This window comes from Capricornis sumatraensis, chromosome X (genome assembly GCF_032405125.1).
Source record: "Capricornis sumatraensis isolate serow.1 chromosome X, serow.2, whole genome shotgun sequence".
Classification (NCBI taxonomy): domain Eukaryota; kingdom Metazoa; phylum Chordata; class Mammalia; order Artiodactyla; family Bovidae; genus Capricornis; species Capricornis sumatraensis.
Window position 1 is genome coordinate 92,108,191 of NC_091092.1, and position 26,186 is coordinate 92,134,376.

The 26,186-nt window shown below is 39.8% G+C and overlaps 1 protein-coding gene across 2 annotated transcripts in view; it reads right to left on the bottom strand.

Moving 5' to 3' along the window:
- Nucleotides 1-26,186, bottom strand: part of FAM120C (family with sequence similarity 120 member C) — a 159,425-nt gene that overhangs the window by 74,243 nt on the left and 58,996 nt on the right. For both annotated transcript variants that reach the window (XM_068962606.1, XM_068962607.1), the window contains exons 4-9: nucleotides 23,001-23,129; nucleotides 7,313-7,412; nucleotides 6,659-6,735; nucleotides 5,933-6,213; nucleotides 4,872-5,145; nucleotides 4,070-4,241 (exon numbers count right to left, since the gene is read on the bottom strand). In XM_068962606.1, the coding sequence (XP_068818707.1) occupies nucleotides 4,070-4,241; nucleotides 4,872-5,145; nucleotides 5,933-6,213; nucleotides 6,659-6,735; nucleotides 7,313-7,412; nucleotides 23,001-23,129 (1,033 nt within the window). The remainder of the gene's footprint in view (nucleotides 1-4,069; nucleotides 4,242-4,871; nucleotides 5,146-5,932; nucleotides 6,214-6,658; nucleotides 6,736-7,312; nucleotides 7,413-23,000; nucleotides 23,130-26,186) is intronic.

The window sequence follows — 26,186 nt, forward strand, 5'->3', positions numbered from 1 at the left end:
TGCTGGTTACCCTCTCATAGATACACACTACTATATATAAAGTAGATAACCAACAAGGACCTACTATATATATATATATATATATATATATATATATATATATATATATATATATAGCACACGGAACTATGTTGAAACATGTTCAATATCTATAATAGGAAAGAATATATATATAAAAAGGAACCAATTTTGCTGTACACCTAAAACTTACACAACACAATAATTCAAGTATACATCAATAAAAAAATCATTCTTCCTGTCTTTAGATTTGGAAGGGGTTGACTGTAATCTATCTTGTCATGATTTCTTTGGGTTTATACTATCTATAACTCACTCAGCTTCCCTGGTGGCTCAGCTGGTAAAGAATGCTCCTGCAATGTGGGAGACCTGGGTTTGATCCCTGGGTTGGCAAGATCCCCTGGAAAAGGGAAGGGCTACCCACCCCAGTATTCTGGCCTGGAGAATTCCATGGACTGGTATAGTCCATGGGGTTGCAAAGAGTTAGGCACGACTGAGCAACTTTCACTTTCACTTTGGGGCTTCCCTGATAGCTCAGTTGGTAAAGAATCCACCTGCAATGCAGGAGACCCTGGTTTGATTCCAGGGTCGGGAAGATCCACTGGAGAAGGGATAGGCTACCCACTTCAGTATTCTTGGGCTTCCCTTGTGGCTCAGCAGGTAAAGAATCTGCCTGAAATGCAAGAGACCTGGGTTTGATCCGTGGGTTGGGAAGATCCCCTGGAGATGAGAAAGGATACACACTCTAGTATTCTGGCCTAGAGAATTCCACAGCCTGTATAGTCCATGTGGTTGCAAAGAGTCGGACACAACTAAGCAACTTTCACTTTCAGAGTCTTGACTCTGTAGGCTTGTTTTTGCCAAATATGAGAATATTTAAACTATTATTTCTTTAAGTAATTCTCTTCTCCTTCTGAGACTCTGATTTACACAAATATTAGATCTTTTATTATAATTCCACTGATCACTGTTCATTTTTCAGTCTATTTTCTGTTATTGAGACTAGATAATTTCTGTTTTTCTTTCTCTAGGTTCAAAATTATTTTCTCTGTTGTCTCCAATCTGCAGTTTAACCCATCTTTGTGTATTTTATTTCAGTTATTGTGTCTCTTAATTTTTAATTTCCATTTATTTTTCTTTGTATATTAGATCTCTTTGCTAAGACTTTCCGTTTTTAATTTGCAAATCACTCACCTAGAGCCAGAAATCTTGGAATTTGAAGTCAAGTGGGCCTTAGAAAGCATCACGACGAACAAAGCTAGTGGAGGTGATGGAATTCCAGTTGAGCTATTTCAAATCCTGAATGATGATGCTGTGAAAGTGCTGCACTCAATATGCCAGCACATTTGGAAAACTCAGCAGTGGCCACAGGACTGGAAAAGGTCAGTTTTCATTCCAATCCCAAAGAAAGGCAATGCCAAAGTATGCTCAAACTACTGCACAATTGCACTCATCTCACATGCTAGTAAAGTAATGCTCCAAATTCTCCAAGCCAGGCTTCAGCAATACGTGAATCACGAAATTCCAGATGTTCAAGCTGGTTTTAGAAAAGGCAGAGGAAACAGAGATCAAATTGCCAAAATCTGCTGGATCATCGAAAAAGCAAGAGTTCCAGAAAAACATCTATTTCTGCTTTACTGACTATGTCAAAGCCTTTGACTGTGTGGATCACAATAAACTGTGGAAAATTCTGAAAGAGATGGGAATACCAGACCACCTGACTTGCCTCTTGAGAAACGTGTGTACAGGTCAGGAAGCAACAGTTAGAACTGGACATGGAACAACAGACTGGTTCCAAATAGGAAAAGGAGTATGTTAAGGCTGTATATTGTCACCCTGCTACATCATGAGAAATGCTGGGCTGGAAGAAGCACAAGCTGGAATCAAGATTGCCAGGAGAAATATCAGTAACCTCAGATATGAAGATGACACCACCCTTATGGCAGAAAGTGAAGAGGAACTAAAAATCCTCGTGATGAAACTGATAGAGAAGGGCGAAAAAGTTGGCTTAAAGCTCAACATTCAGAAAATGAAGATCATGGCATCCGGTCCCATCACTTCATGGGAAATAGATGGGGAAACAGTGGAAACAGTGTCAGACTTTATTTTTGGGGGCTCCAAAATCACTGCAGATGGTGACTGCAGCCATGAAATTAAATAACGCTTACTCCTTGGAAGAAAAGTTATGACCAACCTAGATAGCATACTGAAAAGCAGAGACATTACTTTGCCAACAAAGGTCCATCTAGTCAAGGCTATGGTTTTTCCAGCGGTCATGTATGGATGTGAGAGTTGGACTGTGAAGAAAGCTGAGCACTGAAGAACTGATGCTTCTGAACTGTGCTGTTGGAGAAGACTCTTGAGAGTCCCTTGGACTGCAAGGAGATCCAACCAGTCCATTCTGAAAGAGATCAGTCCTGGGTGTTCTTTGGAAGGAATGATGCTAAAGCTGAAACTCCAATACTTTGGCCACCTCATGCGAAGAGCTGACTCATTGGAAAAGACTCTGATGCTGGGAAGGATTGGGGGCAGGAGGAGAAGGGGACAATAGAGGATGAGATGGCTGGATGGCATCACTGACTCGATGGACGTGAGTCTGAGTGAACTCTGGGAGTTGGTGATGGACAGGGAGGCCTGGCGTGCTGTGATTAATGGGGTCACAGAGAGTCGGACATGACTGAGCGACTGAACTGAACTGAACTGAAGAATGTTCAGGGAATTCCCTAGCAGTCCAGTGGTTAGTACTTGGTGCTTTCAATGCCAGGGGCCTGGATTCAGTCTCTGGTTGTGGAAATAAGATCTCACAAGCCAAGGAGTGTGGCTAAAAAATAAATAAACAGAAAGAAGAAAAACAATGTTTAAAACTGTTTGTCAAAGCATTTGTCTCTCATGGCTGCTCTGAAATCCTTAGCAGGTAGTTTAATCAGTTGTGTTACAGTGATTTCATTTTCTATTGATAACACAAATGTATTGATTTTCTTTACTCAGTTTGAGATCTCAGTTTGAAATCTTTCTGGTTCTTGGTATAATGAGGGATTTTCAATTCAAACCTTGATATTTTGTGTATCATTTTAAGAGACTCTGGATCTTATTTAAATTTTGTGTTTTAGCAGGTCTTTTCTGTTAATACTCTGGTGGGTGAAGGAGGATGCTGTCTCTTTACTGGCAAGTGGGAGAAGAAGTCCTAGCTTCCACCTGGCTATGTCTGTCACCTCTACAGCAGGTGTAGGTCGCATACTTTCTTATAGTATGGCAAAGGTAGAACTCCAGGTTCTTCTTTTGGCCTTTGTTGGTTGGGGCAAGAGTAGGTTATAGTTTTTCTATAGTGTTTGGCTGGAATAGAATGGTTGTTATCTAAATGCTCTCTGTATTGCTAGGTTGTTCCTTTGGGTACTTTGGCTATAGAAAACCAAAATACTTGGTTTTCTTGGTCTGTAGCTGTTGGCATTTCTGGGCTGTGATCTTGTCCTGTACCCAGCATGGGATATATAAAACACAGGGAAAACCCAGGGAACTTACTACTGCTTCATTCCTTGGAGCCCAAGGCCCTTAGCCAATCTGTCACCTCTTCACCTTCTAGAGCATCTTGTGCTTTCTAATATAAAATATCCTGAGCTTTTAGTTTTGTTTAGCAGGAGGAATAGGTAAAAATACATCTATTCCATCTTCCCATACGCAGAAATCTAGTTGGTTCTTTTGAATGTACTAATTTGACCATATTACTCTGGAGCTTAAAACATCTCAATGGCTCTAATTACCTACAAGATAAAATCTCAAAACAAAAACCACACTGAGGAGGAGAGACTACATCAGATACATCTCCACATTCCCAAAGTTCAGCATGGATCTTATAAGTAATAGTTACTCTGAATGCTTAACAATTAAAGAATTTGGGCTTAAGTTAATGTATTTCCCACACCAATATGTATTCTGCTGAATTATGCACTTTCTCAAAGACTGTTCCACAGTCAAAAGTATGATGTTCTTGCATAGACATTTTTGTTCTGAGTCAAAGCTTTCAGAGAACTGTCAAAGCTAGAACCACATTTACCTTCTACAGGTAGCCGCCGCCGTATGGCCAGGCGTTCCATTTTCCGCTGTGTCTCTGCCAAACTGAAAAGAACCCCGTATACATATTGACGAGCTGACCGGAACAGGATGGCAGCTGGAGGAAGCTCCATGTTACACTCATCTTCAATACATACAGGAATCTTAATCTCACCCTAAAAAGAAAATGGTTCAGGACAAAGGAGAAAATGAGTTACCTCAAGGTTTGGAATTGAGCTGAGAAGAACAAGTAATGAACTGTAGCCTAGCTATTAAATTTTCTACTTTTATTTAGACAAAATTTCAGACTTAAAAGTTGTAAGAGCCCAGCTGAATATTAGACAGCTTAAAGCTATTCCATTTTTAAAGTCTCTGCTATGATTAACTACAGCTGACTAAATGGGTAAAATTCATCTTAGACATTCTGCTGGGGAATGGACTTATATGGTAAGGCTAGAGGACAGGAATAGCTCAGGAGAAGTAGAGGGAGAGGTAAAGACCAAGGGTATAATGCCTCTTCTTAGAGTGTGTTCATCCCTAGACCAGACTTTACAAACATGGTACATTGTCTTCTCCAAAAGCTTACAATTACACTTCTCCTCTAGGCCTCATTTCCTGCACAGTCCCATCTTTTGCTGGTCTCACCTCCCTAGAGACCCTTGACACATGAAGGGCCCTAGCACACTTGGTCTCCTTTGATCTCCTTTCAGATACAAAGATCAGACTTTTCTCTGGTAACCTACAGTCCTATGAAGTTGAAGTACAGCGTGGAGAGCAGGGAGGTAAGTGTCGATGTGTTCTCTCACCTTAGTGAGGACATGGTAGATATATGGGTACATAAGACCCCTTCGATGTCTGTGTTCAGCAACCCGCAAGACTTCTGGAGCTACTGGAGGTAAGGGTGGAATGGTGATGTCCATATGGTTCCTTGTAGACATAGACAGGAGAGATGGGATGTGGGGCTCACCATCACCCAGGCTGGCATTTGAAACTCCAGCATCAATGGGCTCTACCCAAGAACCTCTGTCACTGTTTGGATCCTCCCATCCAGGTTGCTGCTGAAGTGTTTCTGTGATGTGACTAAAAGGTTTAAAAAGATAAGTGTGGAAGACAGAAAGGAGGTTAATAAAGATATTTCAACTCAAGATGTCTATTCTGATTACAAGGAATCTTACAAACCCTCTAGAAGCCAGGACACTGGGTTAGCACTAGATCTGATACCATTCCTCTCAGTGGCCATCACTATCCTCCTAGCTTCTTTCTTCAGATATAAACCAAAGCAATCAGAAGTCATGGGCTCCATTCTGAGTCCTTTATACCTTACAAAAGTCATGTTTAAAGTCTGCTTATGTTCTAAGGAAATAACTACAATTAAAACCTCAAAGTAGCTCTGTCTTCCAGGAATAATCTGCTTGGAGGAATAATCTAAGAAAAATGTTATTATACAAAATCCCACTGTTTTGATCCTTAGAACCTTTTTTAGTTACCAAGCAATATAACTGCATACTCAACTGTTTTAATATTTCAACTCTATAAAACGTTGCAATTTTTTAAATGTTCAATCTACTCCTCTTCACAAACTGAGAGATGACAGACATGATGCACACCACACCCCTACCAGGGTGTCCCTAGCCAGCTGCTATGTGCTACCTCAGTGGCCTGGGTATCTGAAAATTATTACCTGTACAGGGTCCAAGTGATCATGAAGTGACAAAAACATAAGAGTTTTCCTACTTCACTTAAGTGCAAAGAGTCACAGGAAAAAGCCAGGAACATACACTTTCCTACATTCCCTACCTAGGTTAAAAGTAAAAGAATAGAGATACTTCAGAAATCTATTTCCTGGGGTGCCTGTATAGCTACTTACTCAGAGCTGGCTCCTTCTGGCTCATCACCATCAGAGGAAGAGGAGTGGGAAGAGTCTGGTCCCAAAGGAGTTGAGGCTTTGGAAGTCAGGTAATTGGGAAACTGGGATGCAGAGGAATCATAAGAGATAGCCCAATTGGCAAAGGGGCTGTCCTGCAGCATGGAATCCTCAGAAAAAGCATGGGATTCCCCCAAAGCATGGGGGGAGAAGAGAAGAGAGGAGTTGGGTCCCACTGGGAATGGTGGTGGATATTTCATTTTCTGGGGCACGTGGTGAGAAAACTAAAGGACGAAACAGACACAAAAGCTATTTAACATTTTACCAGGCTCCAAGATGGTTCCCCCAAAGGTTGTGACACAGTGGATGAGGCCAGTGGCTGGAATTGTTGGAACACAAAGAACATACTAAGAATAACAAGAAATAATTCTAACAGTGATGTATGGACAGAATCCTTCAAAGGCAGGACAATGGACCAATCTATGTCTCCTAGAGTCATTCTTTCAATATTAGCTAATCTACAGTCACAATGACCTAGTGGTTGCTGATTTGAATGTTTTCTTTACAGTCTGCCAGCCTCAAGTTGAGAACGTGACATAGGGTATATACAATCTTGACATTCTGATAATACTGAATCACCTGAACTCCTTAATTCAAGACTATAAAAATTGAGAAACAATCCTAGTCTAATGCTATCAAATGGTCTCAAGCTTCTTAAAAGATACTTACCATCGGCTTCCCAGCAGAGAGAGTGCCCATTTGATTTTGTGGAATGGGAGGATTTCCAAGGCGATTATTTCGAAAACCTGAAGCAAAGAGAAAGTGCTATCTCCTTTAGTCAATCCTAATAATTCTACTCTGTTACATTCTGGTAACCTCTGAGAAATTATTATGAATATGAGTTATAATTTACTGAACAGCTACTACGAGCTACACTAAGAACCTTACATAAATTATTTCTCATGATAACAACTCTATTAAGAAGGTATATCATGAGCCACATTTCATGCAAATGTGACTTGCAAAGATCACACAGTGAGTACATAACAGAGGTAGAATTCAAATTCAGGCCTGACCCCCACAGATGGGGCAATTTTACGTATACCAGGCCACTACAGAGATTAGCACCATACAGAGATTAGCACCAGAAGAAGCCCAAGCTAAGGAAATGGCATTGGATCCCATCTATAAATTCAAGAAATGAGGGCCCTGTTTCATGTCACCTCTCTTATTACATGGAAATCAAAAGGCAAATGTCTATCAAATAGGAATAACTTCTATGAGGGTGCAATACAAATAAGTGATTCCACTCTGTCCCAGAAGTTCTGAGAGACTCAGTTTCTTCTACATAAAGAGCAGCCCGGGGTCAGATGGAAGCCTTACCTAGAAAGGAGGGCCCCACTGGCAGTGAAGAGAGTTTGGTTGTGACTGAATAGTACTCAACCGCTTTCTTGAATCGTTCTATTTTATCTTCTGTCCTGGACTGGATATAGGAATATCAGATGTTCAGAAGGAGAAATAACATGAGTGTGCCTTTTTCATGCAATTTATAATTTGAGATTCAAAATAGTGGCAGAAATCAAATGTTTAAAGAAACCCAAGACAGCAATTTTTTTTATGCTGCAGAAAAGGTTAGGTAGGGAGAGAGTATTATAGAACATTAAAGCTCAAATACTTTAAAAAATTGTTTAAAGTTTACTTATATTTTGTGCTATTCTAAAATGCTTACATGATCATTAGAAAAAATACATAAAGATAGAAAAAAACTAAACGGTACCACCACCCAAAGATATTTTGATGTGTTTCCTTCCACTGATTGTTAAAATTCACTTTTTGGGGGTTGAAGTACAGCTAGTCTATTTTAATACATTTCTGTAATGGTTATGGAAAACCTCGAACAAACTTCGAGTTTTTGGCCAACCCGACATTTATTTTTTTTCTATAGTTGATACCATACTTTATGTAAAATTTCATGTCTTGCTTTTATTATCGGAGAAGGCAATGGCACCCCACTCCAGTACTCTTGCCTGGAAAATCCCATGGATGGAGGAGCCTGGAGGCTGCAGTCCATGGGGTCGCTGAGGGTCGGACACGACTGAGCAACTTCACTTTCACTTTTCACTTTCATGCATTGGAGAAGGAAATGGCAACCCACTCCAGTGTTCTTGCCTGGGGAATCCCAGGGACAGGGGAGCCTGGTGGGCTGCCATTTATGGGGTTGCACAGAGTTGGACACGACTGAAGCAACTTAGCAGCAGCAGCAGCAGCAGCTTTTATTATAGTACAAGATAATTTTGAATGGCTGAATATTTTATCATTGTAAGTGTATCATAAATTATTTAACTACTTCTCTAATACCCAATGTCTCAGCTATTTCTCACAATATGGCTATTATAAGTTATACAACAAAGAACATATATGTACATAAAAGTTTTTTTGATTTCAAATTATGTCCTTAGGAAAATGTCCCCAAAGTGGAATTACTGGTTCAAAAGGTATGAACATTACAACCAAAACCACTTAAACATACGGAAAATCCATAATGCAAAATCACTATATATCCTCCAGAAGGGTTAAAATTTAAGATTATAAATATCTAGACCTGGCAAGGATATGGAGTGACTTGAAGTCCAATACACTGCTTGTAGGAATATACATTGGTAGAGGTGAGAAAACAGTTTGGGAGTTTCTTATTATGCTAAACATATATTTGCCATATGGCACAGCAATCCTACTCTTAAGTACTTATCCAGGAAAAATAAGTACATATGTCCACCAAAAATATAAACAAGAATTCTAACAATAGCTTTATTTAATAGCACCAAACTAGAAATAATTCTATTAACAGAAGAATGGATAAATTATGATATATACATATGATAAAAAAAAACTGTACAGTAATAAGGAACAAAGGACTGATACATGCAACAATATGGACTAATCTCAGACAATAATGAGTGAAAGGAGAAACAGACAAAAGAGTACATATGCACAAGTGCACTCATCTCATACGCTAGTAAAGTAATGCTCAAAATTCTCCAAGCCAGGCTTTAATAGTACGTGAACCATGAACTTCTAGATGTTCAAGCTGGATTTAGAAAAGGCAGAGGAAGCAGAGATCAAATTGACAACATCTGTTGGATCATCGAAAAAGCAAGAGAGTTCCAGAAAAATATCAACTTCTGCTTTATTGACTATGACAAAGCCTTTGATTGTGTGGACCACATCAAATTCTGGAAAATTCTTCAAGTGATGGGAATACCAGACCACCTGACCTGCCTCTTGAGAAATCTGTATGCAGGTCAGGAAGCAATAGTTAGAACTGGACATGGAACAACAGACTGGTTCCAAATAGGAAAAGGAGTATGTCAAGGTTGTATATTGTCACCCTGCTTATTTAACTTAAATGCAGAGTACATCATGAGAAACACTGGACTGGAAGAAACACAAGCTGGAATTAATCAGAGAAATTGGGAGAAATATCAATAACCTCAGATATGCAGATAACACCACCCTTATGGCAGAAAGTGAAGAAGAACTAAAGATCCTCTTGATGAAAGTGAAAGAGGAGAGTGAAAAGGTTGGCTTGAAACTCAACATTCAGAAAACTAAGATCATGGAATCTGGTCCCATCACTTCATGGGAAATAGATGGGCAAACAGTGGAAACAGTAATAGACTATTTTCTTGGGCTCCCAAATCACCACAGATGGTGACTACAGCCATGACATTAAAGGACGCTTGCTCTTTGGAAGAAAAGTTATGATCAGCCTAGATGGCATATTATAAAGCAGAGACATTACTTTGCCAACAAAGGTCCGTCTAGTCAAAGCTATGGTTTTTCCAGTGGTCATGTATGGATGTGACAGTTGGACTATAAAGAAAGCTGAGCACCGAAGAATTGATGCTTTTAAACTGTGGTGTTGGAGAAGACTCTTGAGAGTCCCTTGGACTGCAAGGAGATCCAACCAGTCCATCCTAAAGGATATCAGCCTTGAGTGTTCATTGGAAGGACTGATGTTGAAGATGAAACTCCAATACTTTGGCCACCTGATGTGAAGAGCTGACTCATTGGAAAAGACCCTGATGCTGGGAAAGATTGAAGGCAGGAGGAGAAGGGGATGACAGAGGATGCAATGGTTGGATGGCATCACCGACTCAATGGGCATGACTTTGAGTAAACTCTGGGAGTTGGCAGTGGACAGGGAGGCCTGGTGTGCTGTAGTACATAGGGTTGCAAAGAGTCGGGAATGACTGAGCGACTGAATTGACTGAACTGAAAGTCCAAGTAGAAGTGAAATTTGGGCTTCCCAGGTGGGACAAGTGGTAAAGAACTTGCCTGCCAATGCAGGAAACATAAGAGACCTGGGTTCCATCCCTTGGTCGGGAAGATCTCCTGGAAGAGGGCATGGTAACCCACTCCAGTATTCTTGCCTGGAGAATCTAATGGACAGAGGAGCCTGGCAGGCTATAGTCCACAGGGTCGCACAGAGTCAGACACTACTGACGCGACTTAGCACACATGCACAGAAGTGAAACTTACTTATGGCAATAGAAAATACCACTTATCTCTGTGGGGTTGGGGATGATTGAGAAGGGGGTTTTCCAATGTAATTTTAAAATCCTCTTGAATATAATTTATGACCTTTTAATATTTCATCAAATAGAATGTAAGATATTAAAGTCATTTCTAATTATAAATAATGTTCAAATAAGCATATTTTTACATGTTTCTTGGGTCATTTCATAGGAGATATTTTTAGAAGTGGAATTACTAGGTCAAAGGATATAGTCATTTTCATAGACTCTTGACACATGATATAAACCTCTTTCAGAAGCAGATGTCTCAAGTTATACTCTCATCATCAATGCATGTGTGCTAAGTAACAGAGAATCCTGGTGGGCTACAGTCCATGGGGTTGCAAAGAGTTGGAGATGACTAAGCGACTAAACCACCAGGGACACAAATACAGATATTAAGATATCCAGGTCATCTAGCCTCACTTTAGATACACAAGCCATACACAGAACTTTCCTTAATATTTCTACCTCTGTACCCTCATCCCTTCCCCAAAGTGACCAATGTAACCAGTTTGGTATGTGTCCTGTCATAACTTTTGCTGGTTATACATACACACATATATGTACATAAATACAGTTTTGTTTTTTTTTTTCACATAAGTGGAATTGTATATTGTTTTTCAAATTGCCTTTTGCACTTAACAGTATGTTTTATAAATTATTATGTGTCAGTAAGTATACATCTATGACCCAATACCCTGAAATACTGAATTACATGTACTTCCCTCACTGTCCCACCCTGCTCTGTTTCCCGAAAGCTAAACATTTACTTTTACTTCAAGGGGCACCAATTCTATGAAATCTTTCATTAGTTTTTTCCTTTGTTCTACTTATTTATTTGCTTCAACCTTCCCCATTAACCTCATGTTCTATGAGGACAAAGAATGGTTTATTCATATTTACATTCTGCTAACATGGGAAGTTAGTAAACATAGAAGTTTAATCAATATTTTACATATGATCATATTTAATTAAGCCCTACCATTTTCTTTTTGTTTTACATATTAATTTTTTAATTATTTTTTTTGGCTGCACTGGTCTTCATTGCTGCACGGATATTCTCTAGTTGTGGAGTGCAAGTTTCTCATTGTGGTGACTAATCTTGTTGCAGAGCACAGGCTCTAGGGTGCAAAGGTTTCAGTAGTTGTGGCACATGGGCTTAGTTGCCCTGTGGTATGTGGAATCTTCCTGGACCAGGGATTGAACCCATGTCCCCTGTGTTAGCAGGTGTATTCTTAATCACTGGACCACCATGGAAGCCCCTAACCTTTTCATTAATAGATCCACAGAGGACACAAGTAGCAGAGTAGAAATTCATAATCTGATGCTGTTACTTAGCAGATTTTGTATGTTTGTTTAAAAGAGTTCTGATAATTCTATAACTGTTTAAAATACTCATGAAAATTATATAGCAACAATGAAGAATGGTTTAAGACATAATGTTAAGTGGAAAAAGCAAGTTAAAGGTGACTACACTGAGCTGACTACCACATCAAACATATAAAGAGGACTAGGAAATACTATAAAACATTTAGGATGGAATTAGAAGCAAAGTCACTATTAAACAATTTTGTTTTGTTTAGTCAAAGGGGGATTCTTGCCATTAAGCTACAAAGGCAAGCAAAAGCTACATTAAAAATACTCAACACTCAACTGAATATGTACAAAATTTTTCCTCCATTTACAAATAATGGAATATTGTTGTTGTTGAGTCTCTAAGTCATGTCTGAGTCTGCAATCCCATGGACTGCAGCATGCCAGGTTCCTCTGTCCTATACTATCTCCGTGAGTTTGCTCAAATTCATGTCCACTGAGTTGCTGATGCTATCTAACCATCCTCTGCCACTTTCGTCTCCTTTTGCCTTCAATCTTTTCCAGCATCAGGGTCTTTTCCAATGAGTCGTCTCTTTGCATCAGGTTTCAGTAACACTCCTTCCAATGAATAATCAGGGTTGATTTCCTTTCGGATTGACAGGTTTGATCTCCTTGCAGTCCAAGGAACTCTCAAGAGTATTCTCCAACACCACGATTCAAAAGCATCAATTCTTCAGTACTCAGCTTTATTTGTGGTCCAACTCTCACATCCGTATATGACTACTGGAAACATAGCTTTGACTATACAGACCTTTGTCTACAAAGTGATGTCTCCGCTTTTTAATTTGCTGTCTAGGAGCAAGCTTCCTTTGCTTCCAAGGAGCAAGCATCTTTTAATTTCATGGCTGCAATCACTGTCCATAGTGATTTTGGAGCCCAAGAAAATAAAATCTGTCACTGCTTCCACTTTTCCCCCTTATATTTGCCATGAAGTGATGGGACCAGATACCATGATCTTAGTTCTTTAATGCTGAGTTTCAAGACAGTTTTTTCACTCTCCTCTTTCACCCTCATCAAGAGGTTCTTCAGTTCCTCTTCACCTTCTGCCACTGTAGTTGTATCATCTGTATATCTGAGGTTATTGATATTTCTCCCAGCAATCTTGGTTCCAGCTTATGATTCATCCAGCCCACATTTTGCATGAGGTACTCTGCATATAATTAAATAAGCAGAGTGACAATATATAGCCTTGTTGTACTCCTTTCCCAATTTGAACCAGTCAGTTGTTCCATGTCTGTTTCTAACTGTTGCTTCTTGCTTTCTTAGTCGCTCAGTCAGGTCCAACTCTTTGCGACCCTTTGAACTGGCTGTAGCCTGCCAGGCTCCTCTGTCCATGAGATTTTTCAGGCAAGAACATTGGAGTGGGTGCCATTTCCTCCTCCAGGGGATCTTCCCTACCCAGTGATCGAACCCGTGTCTCTTACCTGCATACAAATTTTTGAGGAGACAGGTAAGGTCATCTGGTACTTTCATCTCTTTAAGAATTTTCCAGTTTGTTGTGATCTACATAGTCAAAGGCTTTAGCATAATCAGTGAAGAGGAAGTAGATTTTTTTTTCTGGAACTTCTTTGCTCTCTCCATGATCCAATGAATGTTGGCAATTTGATCTCTGGTTCCTCTCCCTCTTTGAAACCCAGCTTATACATGTGGAAGTTATTGGTTCCTGTACTGTTGAAGCCTGCTACTGCTGCTGCTAAGTCGCGTCAGTTGTGTCCGACTCTGTGCGACCCCATAGACGGAAGCCCACCAGGCTCCTCCGTCCCTGGGATTCTCCAGGCAAGAACACTGGAATGGGTTGCCATTTCCTTCTCCAATGTAGGAAAGTGAAAAGTGAAAGTGAAGTCGCTCAGTCGTGCCTGACTCCTCGCAACCCCATGGACTGCAGCCTACCAGGCTCCTCTGTCCATGGGATTTTCCAGGCTAGCTTGAAGGATTTTAAGTATTACCTTACTAGCATGTGAAATGAGCATGACTGTATGGTAGTTTGAACACTCTTTGGCATTGCCTTTCTTTGGGATTGGAATGAAACTGACATTTCCAGTCCTATGGGCACAGCTGAGTTTTCCAAATTTGCTGGCACATTGAGTGCAGCACTTTAAATAGCATCATCTTTTACGATTTTAAACAGCTTAGCTGGAATTTCGTCACCTCCACTAGCTTTGTTCACAATAATGCTTCCAAAAGTCTACTTGACTTCACATTCTAGGATGTCTGGTTCTAGGTGAGTGACCACACCATCGTGATTATCCAGGTCATTAAGACCTTTTTTTGTATAGTTGTTTTGTGTATTCTTTCCACCTCTTCTTAATCTGTTAAGTCCTTGCCGTTTCTGTCCTTTATCATGGCCATCCTTGCATGAAATATTCCCTCAATACCTTCAATTTTCTTGAAGAGATCTCTAGTCTTTCCTGTTCTGTTGTTTTCCTCTATTTCTTTGCATTGTTCATTTAAGAAGGTCTTATCTCTCCCTGCTATTCTCTGGAGCTCTGCATTCAGATGGATATATCTTTCCCTTTCTCCCTTTCCTATCACATCACTTCTTTCCTCAGGTATTTATAAAGTCTCCTCAGACAACCACTTTGCCTTCTTGCATTTCCTTTTCTTTGAGATGCTTTTGGTCACTGACTCCTGTGAAACATTATGAACCTCCATCCATAGTTCTTCAGGCATTCTGTCTACCAAATTTAATCCCTTGAATCTATTCATCACCTCCACTGTATAAGGAATTTGATTTAGGTCATACCTGAATGGGTCTAGTGGTTTTCCCTACTCTCTTGAATTTAAGTCTGAATTTTGCAATAAGGAGCTCATGATCTGAGCCACAGTCACTTCCAGGTTTTGTTTTTGCTGACTGTATAGACTTTCTCCATCTTTAGCTGCAAAGAACATAATCAGTCTGATTTTGGTTTTGACCACCTGGTGATGTCCACATGCAGAGTTGTCTCTTGGGTTGCTGGAAAAGGATGTTTGCTATGACCATCATTTTCTGGTGTCAGATCTTTTTGTATTTTCATATTGTTCATGGAGTTCTCCAAGCATGAATACTGGAGTGGGCGGACATTTCCTCATCCAGTGGAACACGTCAATCTTGGGTGGCCGTGCACAGCAAGGCTCACAGCTTCACTGAGTTACACAAGCCCCTCTGCCATTACAAGGCTGTGATTCATGAAAGGGACAACAGAATATTATTCAATGTTAAAAAGGAAGGATATTCTGAAATATCCTACAACATGGAAAAACCTTAAGTACATTATACTAAGTGAAATAAGCCCATTGCAAATACAAATGCATATGCAAGCACACTCAGTCATGTCTGACTATTTGCAACCCCAAGGACTGTAGCCCCATCAGGCTCTTCTGTCCATCCAGGCAAGAATACTGGAGTGGGTTGCCATTCCCTTCTCCAGGGGATCTTCCTCGCCCAGGGATTGAAGCTGTGTCTCTTGACCCTATTGCACTGAAGGCAGATTCTTTACTGCTAAGCCACTGGGAATTTCCTATATATAATATAATTCCACTTATATGAAGTACGTAAAGTAGTCAAAATCAGAGATCAAAAGTAGAAAAGGCTGAGAGGGAGGAGAGCATGGGGACTTATCTTTTAATGGTTGTAGATTATCAGTTTTACAAGATAATAAGAATTATAGGGTTGAATGATGGTGATGGTTACACAATATTATGAATGTATTAATACCACTGAACATATATTTACAATGTTTAAGATGGTAAATTTTATATGCATTTTTATCACAATAAAAAATCAGCAGGAAAACGTATTCTCCATTTAAACAGTATTCCCTGCTTAATAAATATTAGTATCTCTCTCTAATGAACATGGCAATTTCTTGTTTTGTGGGTCAATCCCTTCCTAATTGTCTCATGCAAACAGCTTAAGTGAAGTCACTCAGTCGTGTCCAACTCTTGGCGACCCCATGGACTGTAGCCCATGGGATTCTCCAGGCAAGAATACTGGAATGGGTTGCCATTTCCTTCTCCAGGGGAATCTTCCCGACCCAGGGATTGAACCCAGGTCTCCCGCATCGCAGGCAGACGATTTAACCTCTAAGCCACCAGGGAAGACGCAAACAGCTGAAAGTGCAATGCAAATTAACAAAGTGACTGGGTAAATCTGTCATAAAGTCAGGATTTCCCAAGTAAAGAGACACGATGGAAGATGCCTCACATTATGCTAGAAGCCACAGACCAATGAGGATCTGTTACAGTTAGTTTTCAACAATGATGTAAGAGAGAATTATGAAAGATCATGGCAGGAAACGCACTTGAAAAAAGAATGATTTGAATATCACAAGAATGTAAACCTTTTAAGAAAATATAATCCAAGTATGCTTTTTATTAAAACAAACACTGCACTTAAACTGTGCTAGAAAGTTACAAGTGACCTAGTGGGTATGAGAGCTATCAGAAAATTTTGTTTGCAAAACTTATTCTTCATTCATATAAAAATTTTTTATCTGTTGTTCAGTTATTCAGTCACGACCAACTTTCTGTGACCCCATGGACTGCAGAACGTTAGGCTCCTCTCTCTTTCACCATCTCCTGGAGCTTGCTCAAACTCATGTCCATTGAATTGGTGATGCCATACAACCATCTCATCCTCTGTCGTCCCCTTCTCCTCCCACCTTCAATCTTTCTCAGCATCAGAGTCTTTTCCAACGAGCCAGTTTGCCTCATCAGGTGGCCAAAGTATCAGAGGTTCAGCATCAGGCCTTCCAAAGAATATTCAGGACTGATTTCCTTTAGGATGGACTGGATGGATCTCCTTGCAGTCCAAGAGACTCTCGAGAGTCTTCTCCAGTACCACAGTTCAAAAGCATCAATTCTTTGGCACTCAGCTTTCTTTATACTGCAACTCTCACATCCATACATGATCACTGGAAAAACCATAGTTTTGAATACATGGACCTTTGCCGACAAAGGCATGTCTCTGCTTTTTAATATGCTGTCTAGGTTGGTCATAACTTTTCTTCCAAGGAGCTAGTGTCTTCTAATTTAATGGCTGCAGTCACCATCTGTGGTGATTTTGGAGCCCCACAAAATAAAGTCTGTCACTGTATCCACTGTTTCTCCATTTGCCATGAAGTGATGGGAACAGAGGCCACGATCTTAAGTGTTCTGAATGTTGAGTTTAAAGCCAACTTTTTCACTCTCTTCTTTCACTTCCATCAAGAGGCACTTTAGTTCTTCTTCACTTTTTGCCATAAGGGTGGTGTTATCTGCATATCTGAGGATATTGATATTTCTGTTGGTAATCTTGATTACAGCTTGTGCTTCATCCAGCCCAACGTTCTTCATGATGTGCCCTGCATATAAGTTAAATAAGCAGGGTGACAATATACAGCCTTGACGTACTCCTTTCCTGATTTGGAACCACTCTGTTGTTCCATGTCCAGTTCTAAGTGAGGCATCTTGACCTGCACAAATTTCTCAGGAGGCAGGTCAGGTGGTCTGGTATTCCCATCTCTTTAGGAATTTTCCACAGTTTGTTGTGATCCACACAGTCAAAGGCTTTGGCATAGTCAATAAAGCAGAAGTAGATGTTTTTCTGCAACTCTCTTGCTTTTTTGATGATCCAAAGGATGTTGGCAATCTGACCTCTGGTTCCTCTGACTTTTGTTGAACATCTGGAAGTTCACAGTTCATGTGCTGTTAAGGTCTGGCTTGGAGAATTTGGAGCATTACTTTACTAGCGTGTGAGATGAGTGCAATTGTACAGCAGTCTGAGCATTCTTTGGCATTGCCTTTCTTTGAGACTGGAATGAAAACTGATGTTTTCAAGTCCTATGGCCACTGTGGAGCTTTCCAAATTTGCTGGCATATTGAGTACAGCACTTTCACAGCATCATCTTTTAGGATTTGAAATAGCTCAACTGGAATTCCATCACCTCCACCAGCTCTGTTTGTAGCGATGCTTCCTAAGGCCCACTTGACTTTGCATTCCAGGATGTCTGGCTATAGGTGAGTGATCACAGCATCGTGATTATCTGGATCATGAAGATCTTTTCTGTATAGTTCTTCTGTGTATTCTTGCCACCTCTTCTTAATACTTTCTGCTTCTGTTAGGTCCAAACCATTTATGTCCTTTATTGTGCCCATCTTTGCATGAAATGTTCCCTTGGTATCTCTAATTTTTAAGAAGAGACCTCTAGTCTTTCCTATTCCATTGTTTCCCACTATTTCTTTGCATCGATCACTGAGGAAGGCTTTCTTATCTCTCCTTGTTATTCGGTGGAACTCTGCATTCAGATGGGCATATCTTTCCTTTTCTCTTTTGCCTTTTGCTATTTGTAAGGCCTCCTCAGACAACCATTTTGCCGGTTTGCATTTCTTTTTCTTGGGGATGGCCTTGATCATAGCCTCCTATACAATGTCATGAATCTCTGTCCATAGTTCTTCAGGCACTTGGTCTATCAGAAAGAATCTCTGGCATATATATTTGTAACTTCCACTGTATTGTTCTAAGGGATTACTGAAAGAGATGGGAATAACAGACCACCTGACCTGCCTCTTGAGAAACCTGTATACAGGTCAGGAAGCAACAGTTAGAACTGGACATGGAACAACAGACTGGTTCCAAATAGGAAAAGGAGTATGTCGAGGCTGTATATTGTCACCCTGCTTCTTTAACTTATTTCCAGAGTACATCATGAGAAATGCAGGGCTGGAAGAAGCACAAGCTGGAATCAAGATTGCTGGGAGAAATATCAATAACCTCAGATATGCAGATGATACTACCATTATGGCAGAAAGTGAAGAAGAACTAAAAAGCCTCTTGATGAAAGTGAAAGAGGAGTGTGAAAAAGTTGGCTTAAAGCTCAACATTCAGAAAACGAAGATCATGGCATCTAGTCCCATCACTTCATGGGAAATAGATGGGGAAACAGTGTCAGACTTTATTTTTGGGGGGCTCCAAAAAAACTGCAGATGGTGATTGCAGCCATGAAATTAAAAGATGCTTATTCCTTGTAAGGAAAGTTATGATCAATCTAGATAGCATATTAATAAGCAGAGACATTACTTTGCCAACTAAGGTCCATCTAGTCAAGGCTATGGTTTTTCCAGTAGTCATGTATGGATGTGAGAGTTGGACTGTGAAGAAAGCTGAGCACCAAATAATTGATGCTTTTGAATTGTGGTGTTGGAGAAGATTCTTGAGAGTCCCTTGGACTGCAAGGAGATCCAACCAGTCCATTCTAAAGGTGATCAGTCGTGGGTGTTCATTGGAAGGACTGATGCTGAGGCTGAAACTCCAATACTTTGGCCACCTGATGTGGAAAACTAACTCATTTGAAAAGACCCAGATGCTGGGAAAGATTAAGGGCAGAAGGAGAAAGGGACGACAAAGGATGAGATGGCTGGATTGCATCACTGACTTGATGGACATGAGCTTGAGTGAACTTCGGGAGTTGGTGATGGATAGGGATGCCTGGTGTGCTGCAATTCATGGGGTCGCAAAGAGTTGGACATGACTGAGTGACTGAACTGAACTGAACTGATACCTGAATGGTCTAGTGGTATTCTCTACTTTCTTCAATTTAAGTCTGAATTTGGCAATAAGGAATTCATGATCTGAGCCACAGTCTGTTCCCAGTCTTCTTTTTGCTGACTGTATAGAACTTCTCCATCTTTGGCTTCAGATATAATCAATCAGATATAATCAATCTGATTTCGGTATTGACCATCTGTTGATATCCATGTGCAGAGTCTTCTCTTGTGTTGTTGGAAGAGAGTGTTTGCTATGACCAGTGCATTCCCTTGGCCAAACTCTGTTAGCCTTTGCCATGCTTTATTCTGTACTCCAAGGTCAAATTTGCCCGTTTTCCAGGTATTTCTTGACTTCCTCCTTTTGCATTCCAGTCCCCTATAATGAAAAGGACATCTTTTTTGGGTGTTAGTTCTAGAAGGTCTTGTAGGTCTTCACAGAACTGTTCAACTTCAGCTTCTTCAGCATTACTGGTCGGGATATAGACTTGGATTACTGTCATATTGAACGGTTTGCCTTGGAAATGAACAGAGATCATTCTGTCATTTTTGAGATTGCATCCAAGTACTGCATTTTGAACTCTTTTGTTGACCATGATGGCTACTCCATTTCTTCTAAGGGATTCTTGCCCATAGTAGTAGCTATAATGGTCATCTGAGTTAAATTCACCCATTCCAGTCCATTTTAATTCGCTGATTTCTAAAATGTAGACATTCACTCCTGCCATCTCCTGTTAGACCACTTCCAATTTGCCTTGTTTCATGGATCTAACATTCCAGGTTTCTATTCAATATTGCTCTTTACAGCATTGGACTTTACTTCCATCACCAGTCACATCCACAACTGGGTTTTGTTTTTGCTTTGACTCCATTTCTTCATTCTTTCTGGAGTTATTTCCCCACTGATTTCCAGTAGCATATTGGGCACCTACTGACCTGGGGAGTTCATCTTTCAGTGTCCTATCTTCTTGCGTTTTCATAGTGTTCCTACTGTTCATGGGGTTCTCAAGGGGAAGAATAAAAGAATAAAGCCCAGAGATAAATCCATGCGCCTATGGACACCTTATCTTCGACAAAGGAGGCAAGCATATACAATGGAGAAAAGACAATCTTTAACAAGTGGTGGTTGGAAAACTGGTCAACCACTTGTAAAAGAATGAAACTAGAACACTTTTTAACACCATACACAAAAATAAACTCAAAATGCAGTAAAGATCTAAATGTAAGACCAGAAACTATAAAACTCCTAGAGGACAACATAGGCAAAACACTCTGACAAAAATCACAGCAGGATCCTCTATGACCCACCTCCCAGAATACTGGAAATAAAAGCAAAAATAGACAAATGGGACCTAATTCAACATAAAAGCTTTTGCACAATGAAGGAAACTATAAGCAAGGTGAAAAGACAGCCTTTGGAATGGGAGAAAATAATAGCAAACGAAGCAACTGACAAAGAATTAATCTAAAAAATATACAAGGAGCTCCTGCAGCTCAATTCCAGAAAAATAAACGACACAATCAAAAAATGGGCCAAAGAACTAAACAGACATTTCTCCAAAGAAGACATACAGATGGCTAACAAACACATCAAAAGATGCTCAACATCACTCAGTATCAAAGAAATGCAAATCAAAACCTCAATGTGGTGCCATCTCACACTGGTCAGAATGGCTGCTATCCTAAAATCTACAAACAATAAATGCTGGAGAGGGTGTGGAGAAAAGGGAACCCTCTTACACTGTTGGTGGGAATGCAAACTAGTACAGCCACTATGGAGAACAGTGTGGAAATTCCTTAAAAAACTGGAAATAGACTGCCATATGACTCAGCAATCCTCCCACTACTGGGCATACACACTGAGGAAACCAGAATTGAAAGAGACTCGTGTACCCCAATGTTCATCGCAGCACTGTTTATAATAGCCAGGACATGGAAGCAACCTAGGTGTCCATCGGCAGATGAATGGATAAGAAAGCTGTGGTACATATACACAATGGAATATTACTCAGCTGTTAAAAAGAATACATTTGAATCAGTTCTAATGAGGTGGATGAAACTGGAGCCTATTATACAGGTTGAAGTAAGTCAGAAAGAAAAACACCACTACAGTCTATTAATGCATATATATAGAATTTAGAAAGATGGCAATGATGACCCTATATGCGAGACAGCAAAAGAGACATAGATGTATAGAATAGTCTTTTGCATTCTGTGGGAGAAGGTGAGGGTGGGATGATTTGAGAGAATAGCACTGAAATATGTATATTATCATATGTGAAACAGATCACCAGTCCAGGTTTGATGCATGAGATAGGGTGCTCAGGGCTGGTGCACCGGGATGACTCAGAGGGATGGGATGGGGAGGGAGGTGGGGGGCGGGGTTCAGGATGGGGAACAGATGTACACTGATCGCTGATTCATGTCAATGTATCGCAAAAACCACTACAATACTGTAATGTAATCAGTCTCTAATTAAAATAAATAAATTAAAAAAGAGAAAAAAATAGTTTAAGTTAAACATACACTTACCATATGACCCAGAATTTCCATTGCTAGGTATTACAGTAGGGAAATTAAAACATATTCATACAAAAACCTGCACAGAAATGCTTATAGAAGCTGTATTTGAACCACTGAAAATTGGAAACAATTGAAATATTCTCTAGGGGTGAAAGCATAAACAAAATGACATAGAGTAACACAATATATACTATGGCAATAAAAAGGGATGAATTATCCATAGATGCAACATTCAACAACTTAAAACAATCTCAAAGGCATTACTTTGAATGAAAAATGCCATTCTTAAAAGGTTACATACTCTATGATTCCATTCACATGGTATTCTCTAAAAGATATAAGTATGACAGAGAATAGACCAGTAGTTTCCAGGGATTAGGGATGAGTTCGGGTGTAATTATGAAGGGACAGCATGAGAAATTTCAGGGAAGGTTCAACTGTTCTGATCCTGATTGTGATACTGGCTACACAAATCTATACATGTTTTAAAAATCCATATAACCATACAAGTCAGTTTTACTGACTTTTAAATTTAAAATAGAACTGAAAAGCCCAGAGGATAAGTATAAATGAAATTGTCAAAAATAAAACTAACTTATTTTCCTAACTTTTAGTTTCATTTCACAAGGCAAAATCCCAGGTGAGCCCCTTTTTCACTATTAATAATAAAACACTCTTGTTTCATATGGATGTACTTAAGTAGCCTTTTTCAGCACTCATTTTCCTCCAATAAGCAAGGCCTCCTTTATATTAAAATATACACTGAAAAAAAAAAAAAACAGAGGGATATATGCCAGAGTGATAACTATGGCAAGTTGTTTCTGGGTAATAAGAGTATAAGTGACATTTTCTAAATTCTGTAGAATGAGTTCATATAACTTTAATAATCAGTAGAAAAAAAGGTAAAAAAAACCCTTTAAATCCAGGCCTAGTGATGTTTTCTAAAAGAAACTTTGGGGCTCTAGTCTGTAAGAAGGGAGAAGATAAACACCTAGGAGGAGAGAAGGCAGGCAGCACAAAAATGATCAAATCTCCTGGTGGTACTTGTGAAGCAAGAAAACTGGCCATTCTTAGGAAGGTGAAGGCTAGCTTACCTGAGACTGTTTGAAAACATCCTTCCCAACTACATCCAGGTTTGAGGGGTCTTTGATGGAACTAACATACTCAGAAACAGCTTTGATTACCACATCACAGGGAGGAAGAACCAGCTGATGAGCTCTGACCTAGAAGAAGTAAGATAAGCAAAGCACATTGATATCTAAGATGGATCATTAAGAAAAAGGGTGAGACAGGAGTGAGATACAGAATTCAAATTCAGTAAATCGACTGAGAAATAGTTATCATCTTTTCTTTAAATTAATTTCCCCCTAATTTTCAGTACAGAACACCTGGAATCAAGACTGAAAAGGATAAAGAAAGAAAAAAACATATCAGCCATAATCCCACACCAAAGATTACTGTTTTATGGCACTAACATAATTAATCATGATAAATTGTCATGATACATTTTAGCTGTTTCCAAACTTCTGCTATTAAAGGTAATGTTGTAATGTGTGAATAATGTTTGGATCCTGATTTGAAATAACCACAAAAAAGCTTTTGTAAGACAAGCAGGAAAATCTAAAAATGGATTGGATATTAAGATGATATCAAGAAATTATCATTAATTTTCTTAGGAATAATAATGGCATTGTGCCTATGTAAGAAAATGCTCATATGTTTTACAGATGCATATCAAAGAACATGAGTGAAATAACTTAAGGAGTGGCATCTGTTTTAAAATATATGAGTAAGAGCAAGAACAACAACAAAAACTCAAGCAAGTATGGCCACATGTTAACAACTACTGGCTATGGAAGATGTTACAGTGACAGCTAACTATATATGACTATATAACTAACTAACTATATATATATATGTAACTATATATGAGTGAACTCTGGGAGTTGGTGATGGACAGGGAGGCCTGGCGTGCTGTGATTCATGGGGTCACAAAGAGTTCGGACACGACTGAGCGACTGAACTGAACTATACATTACTTTTCTATTTTTGTGATGCTTGAAAATTTTAAATGTTATGGTGAAATGTAGGTATGACTTGTTGTCCACCTTCCAATTATCTAATTACATGTTTCCTAGACTGATAATTGCTGAGCAAAAGGCTATCAACGTCTTAAAAGCTTTTCAGTTCAGTTTACTTCAGTAGCTCAGTCGTGTCCTTGCAAACCCATGTCGTGTTTTTGCGACCCCATGGACTGCAGCATGCCAGGCTTTCCTATCCATCACCAACTCCCGGAGCTTACTCAAATTCATGTCCATCAAGTCAGTGATGCCATCCAACCACTGCATCCTCTGTCATCCCCGTCTCCTCCTGCCTTCAATCTTTTCCAGCATCAGTGTCTTTTCAAATGAGACAGCTCTTCGCATAAGGTGGCCAAAGTATTAGAGCTTCAGGTTCACCATCAGTCCTTCCAATGAACATTCAGGACTGATTTCCTTTAGTTTGATCTCCTTGCTGTCCAAGGGACTCTCAAGAGTCTTCTCCAACACCACAGTTCAAAAGCATCAATTCTTTGGCACTCAGCTTTCTTTATGGTCCAATTTTCACATCCACATATGGCTACTGGAAAAATCATAGCTTTGACTAGATGGACCTTTGTCGGCAAAGTAATGTCTCTGCTTTCTAATATGCTGTCTAGGTTTGTCATAATTTTTCTTCCAAGGAGCAAGCATCTGTTCATTTCATTGCTGCAGTCACCATCTGCAGTGATTTTGGAGCCCAAGAAAATAGTCTGTCATGTTTCCATTGTTTCCCCATCTATTAGCCATGAAGTAATAGGACCAGATGCCATGATCTTAGTTTTTTGAATGTTGAGTTTTAAGCCAGCTTTTTCACTCTCGTCTTTCACTTTCATCAAGAGGTTCTTTAGTGTCTCTTTGCTTTCTGCCATACAGGTGATGTCATCTGTATATCTGAGGTTATTGATATTTCTCCCAGCAATCTTGATTCCAGCTTGTGCTTCTTCCAGCCCAGCGTTTCTCATGATGTACTCTGCACAGAAGTTAAATAAGCAGGGTGACAATATACAGCCTTGATGGACTCCTTTTCCTATTTGGAACCAGTCTGTTGTTCCATGTCCAGTTCTAACTGTTGCTTCCTGACCTGTATACAGGTTTCTCAAGAGGCAGGTCAGGTGGTCTGGTATTCCCATCTCTCTCAGAATTTTCCACAGTTTATTGTGATCCACACAGTCAAAGGCTTTGGCATAGTCAATAAAGCAGAACTAGTTGTTTTTCTGGAACTCTTTTGCTTTTTCGATGATCCAGTGGATGTTGGCAATTTAATCAGAGCTGTACAAGATGGCCAGACAGCGTAGGGCTTTGTAGGCCATGGTAGAGATTAGGTGAGTGGTATGAAGAGCCATTAGAGAATTTTAAAAAGAGCAGTGACATGATTTGAGTCAGTTTTTAAAATGACTCTGGCTGTTGTACTGGGAATAGATTTGGGGCTGGGGGTGAGAGGTCTTGGGACATGAAATAGTGAAAGCAGAAGACCAATAATTAGTAAAGTGGTATAATAATCCAGGCAAGAATGATGGCTTGCCCAAGGTAGTAGCTGTGAAAATGGTGAGAACTGGATATATTTTGAAGGAAGAACTAATGGCATTTCCTGACCAGAAGAGAGGTGGAGCAGGAGTAAGAGAGAAGTCAAGGATGACTCCAAGCCTTTCACGCTGAGCAACTGGAAGGAAGAAGTTGCTGTTAATGAAAATTAGGGAAGGCTGTGGAAGGAACAGGTTTAGGGGAAAGATCAGGAGTTTCCATTTGGATGTGTTTCTTTGACAAGTTTGGTAGGCCATTAGATATTGGGAGCTAGAGTTCAAATGGGAGGTCAAAGCTGGAGACATATTTAGGAGTCATTAATGGACATATGGTATTTAAAGTCATGACACCAGATGAGATCAATCACCAAGGCAGTGTGCGTGGAAAGAAGAGAGAAAGGACTGAAGACAGAACTCTGGGACACTCCAAAGTTAAGTACATAAGACAAGGAAACAGCAAAGGAGACAGAAGCAGCAGCCAATGAAGCAGGTAGGACTACAAGAGAATAGGCTCCTTAAAGCCAAGTGAATAACATGTTCTCAGAGAGTGAGCAAGTGGGTCATATACTGCTGATTAGTCAAGCAAGATGAAAACTGAGAGTTAGCCATTAGATTTATTAACATCACAGTCACTGGTGACTGTTGAAAACAATTTCAGCACAGCAAATTGAAGAGAGAA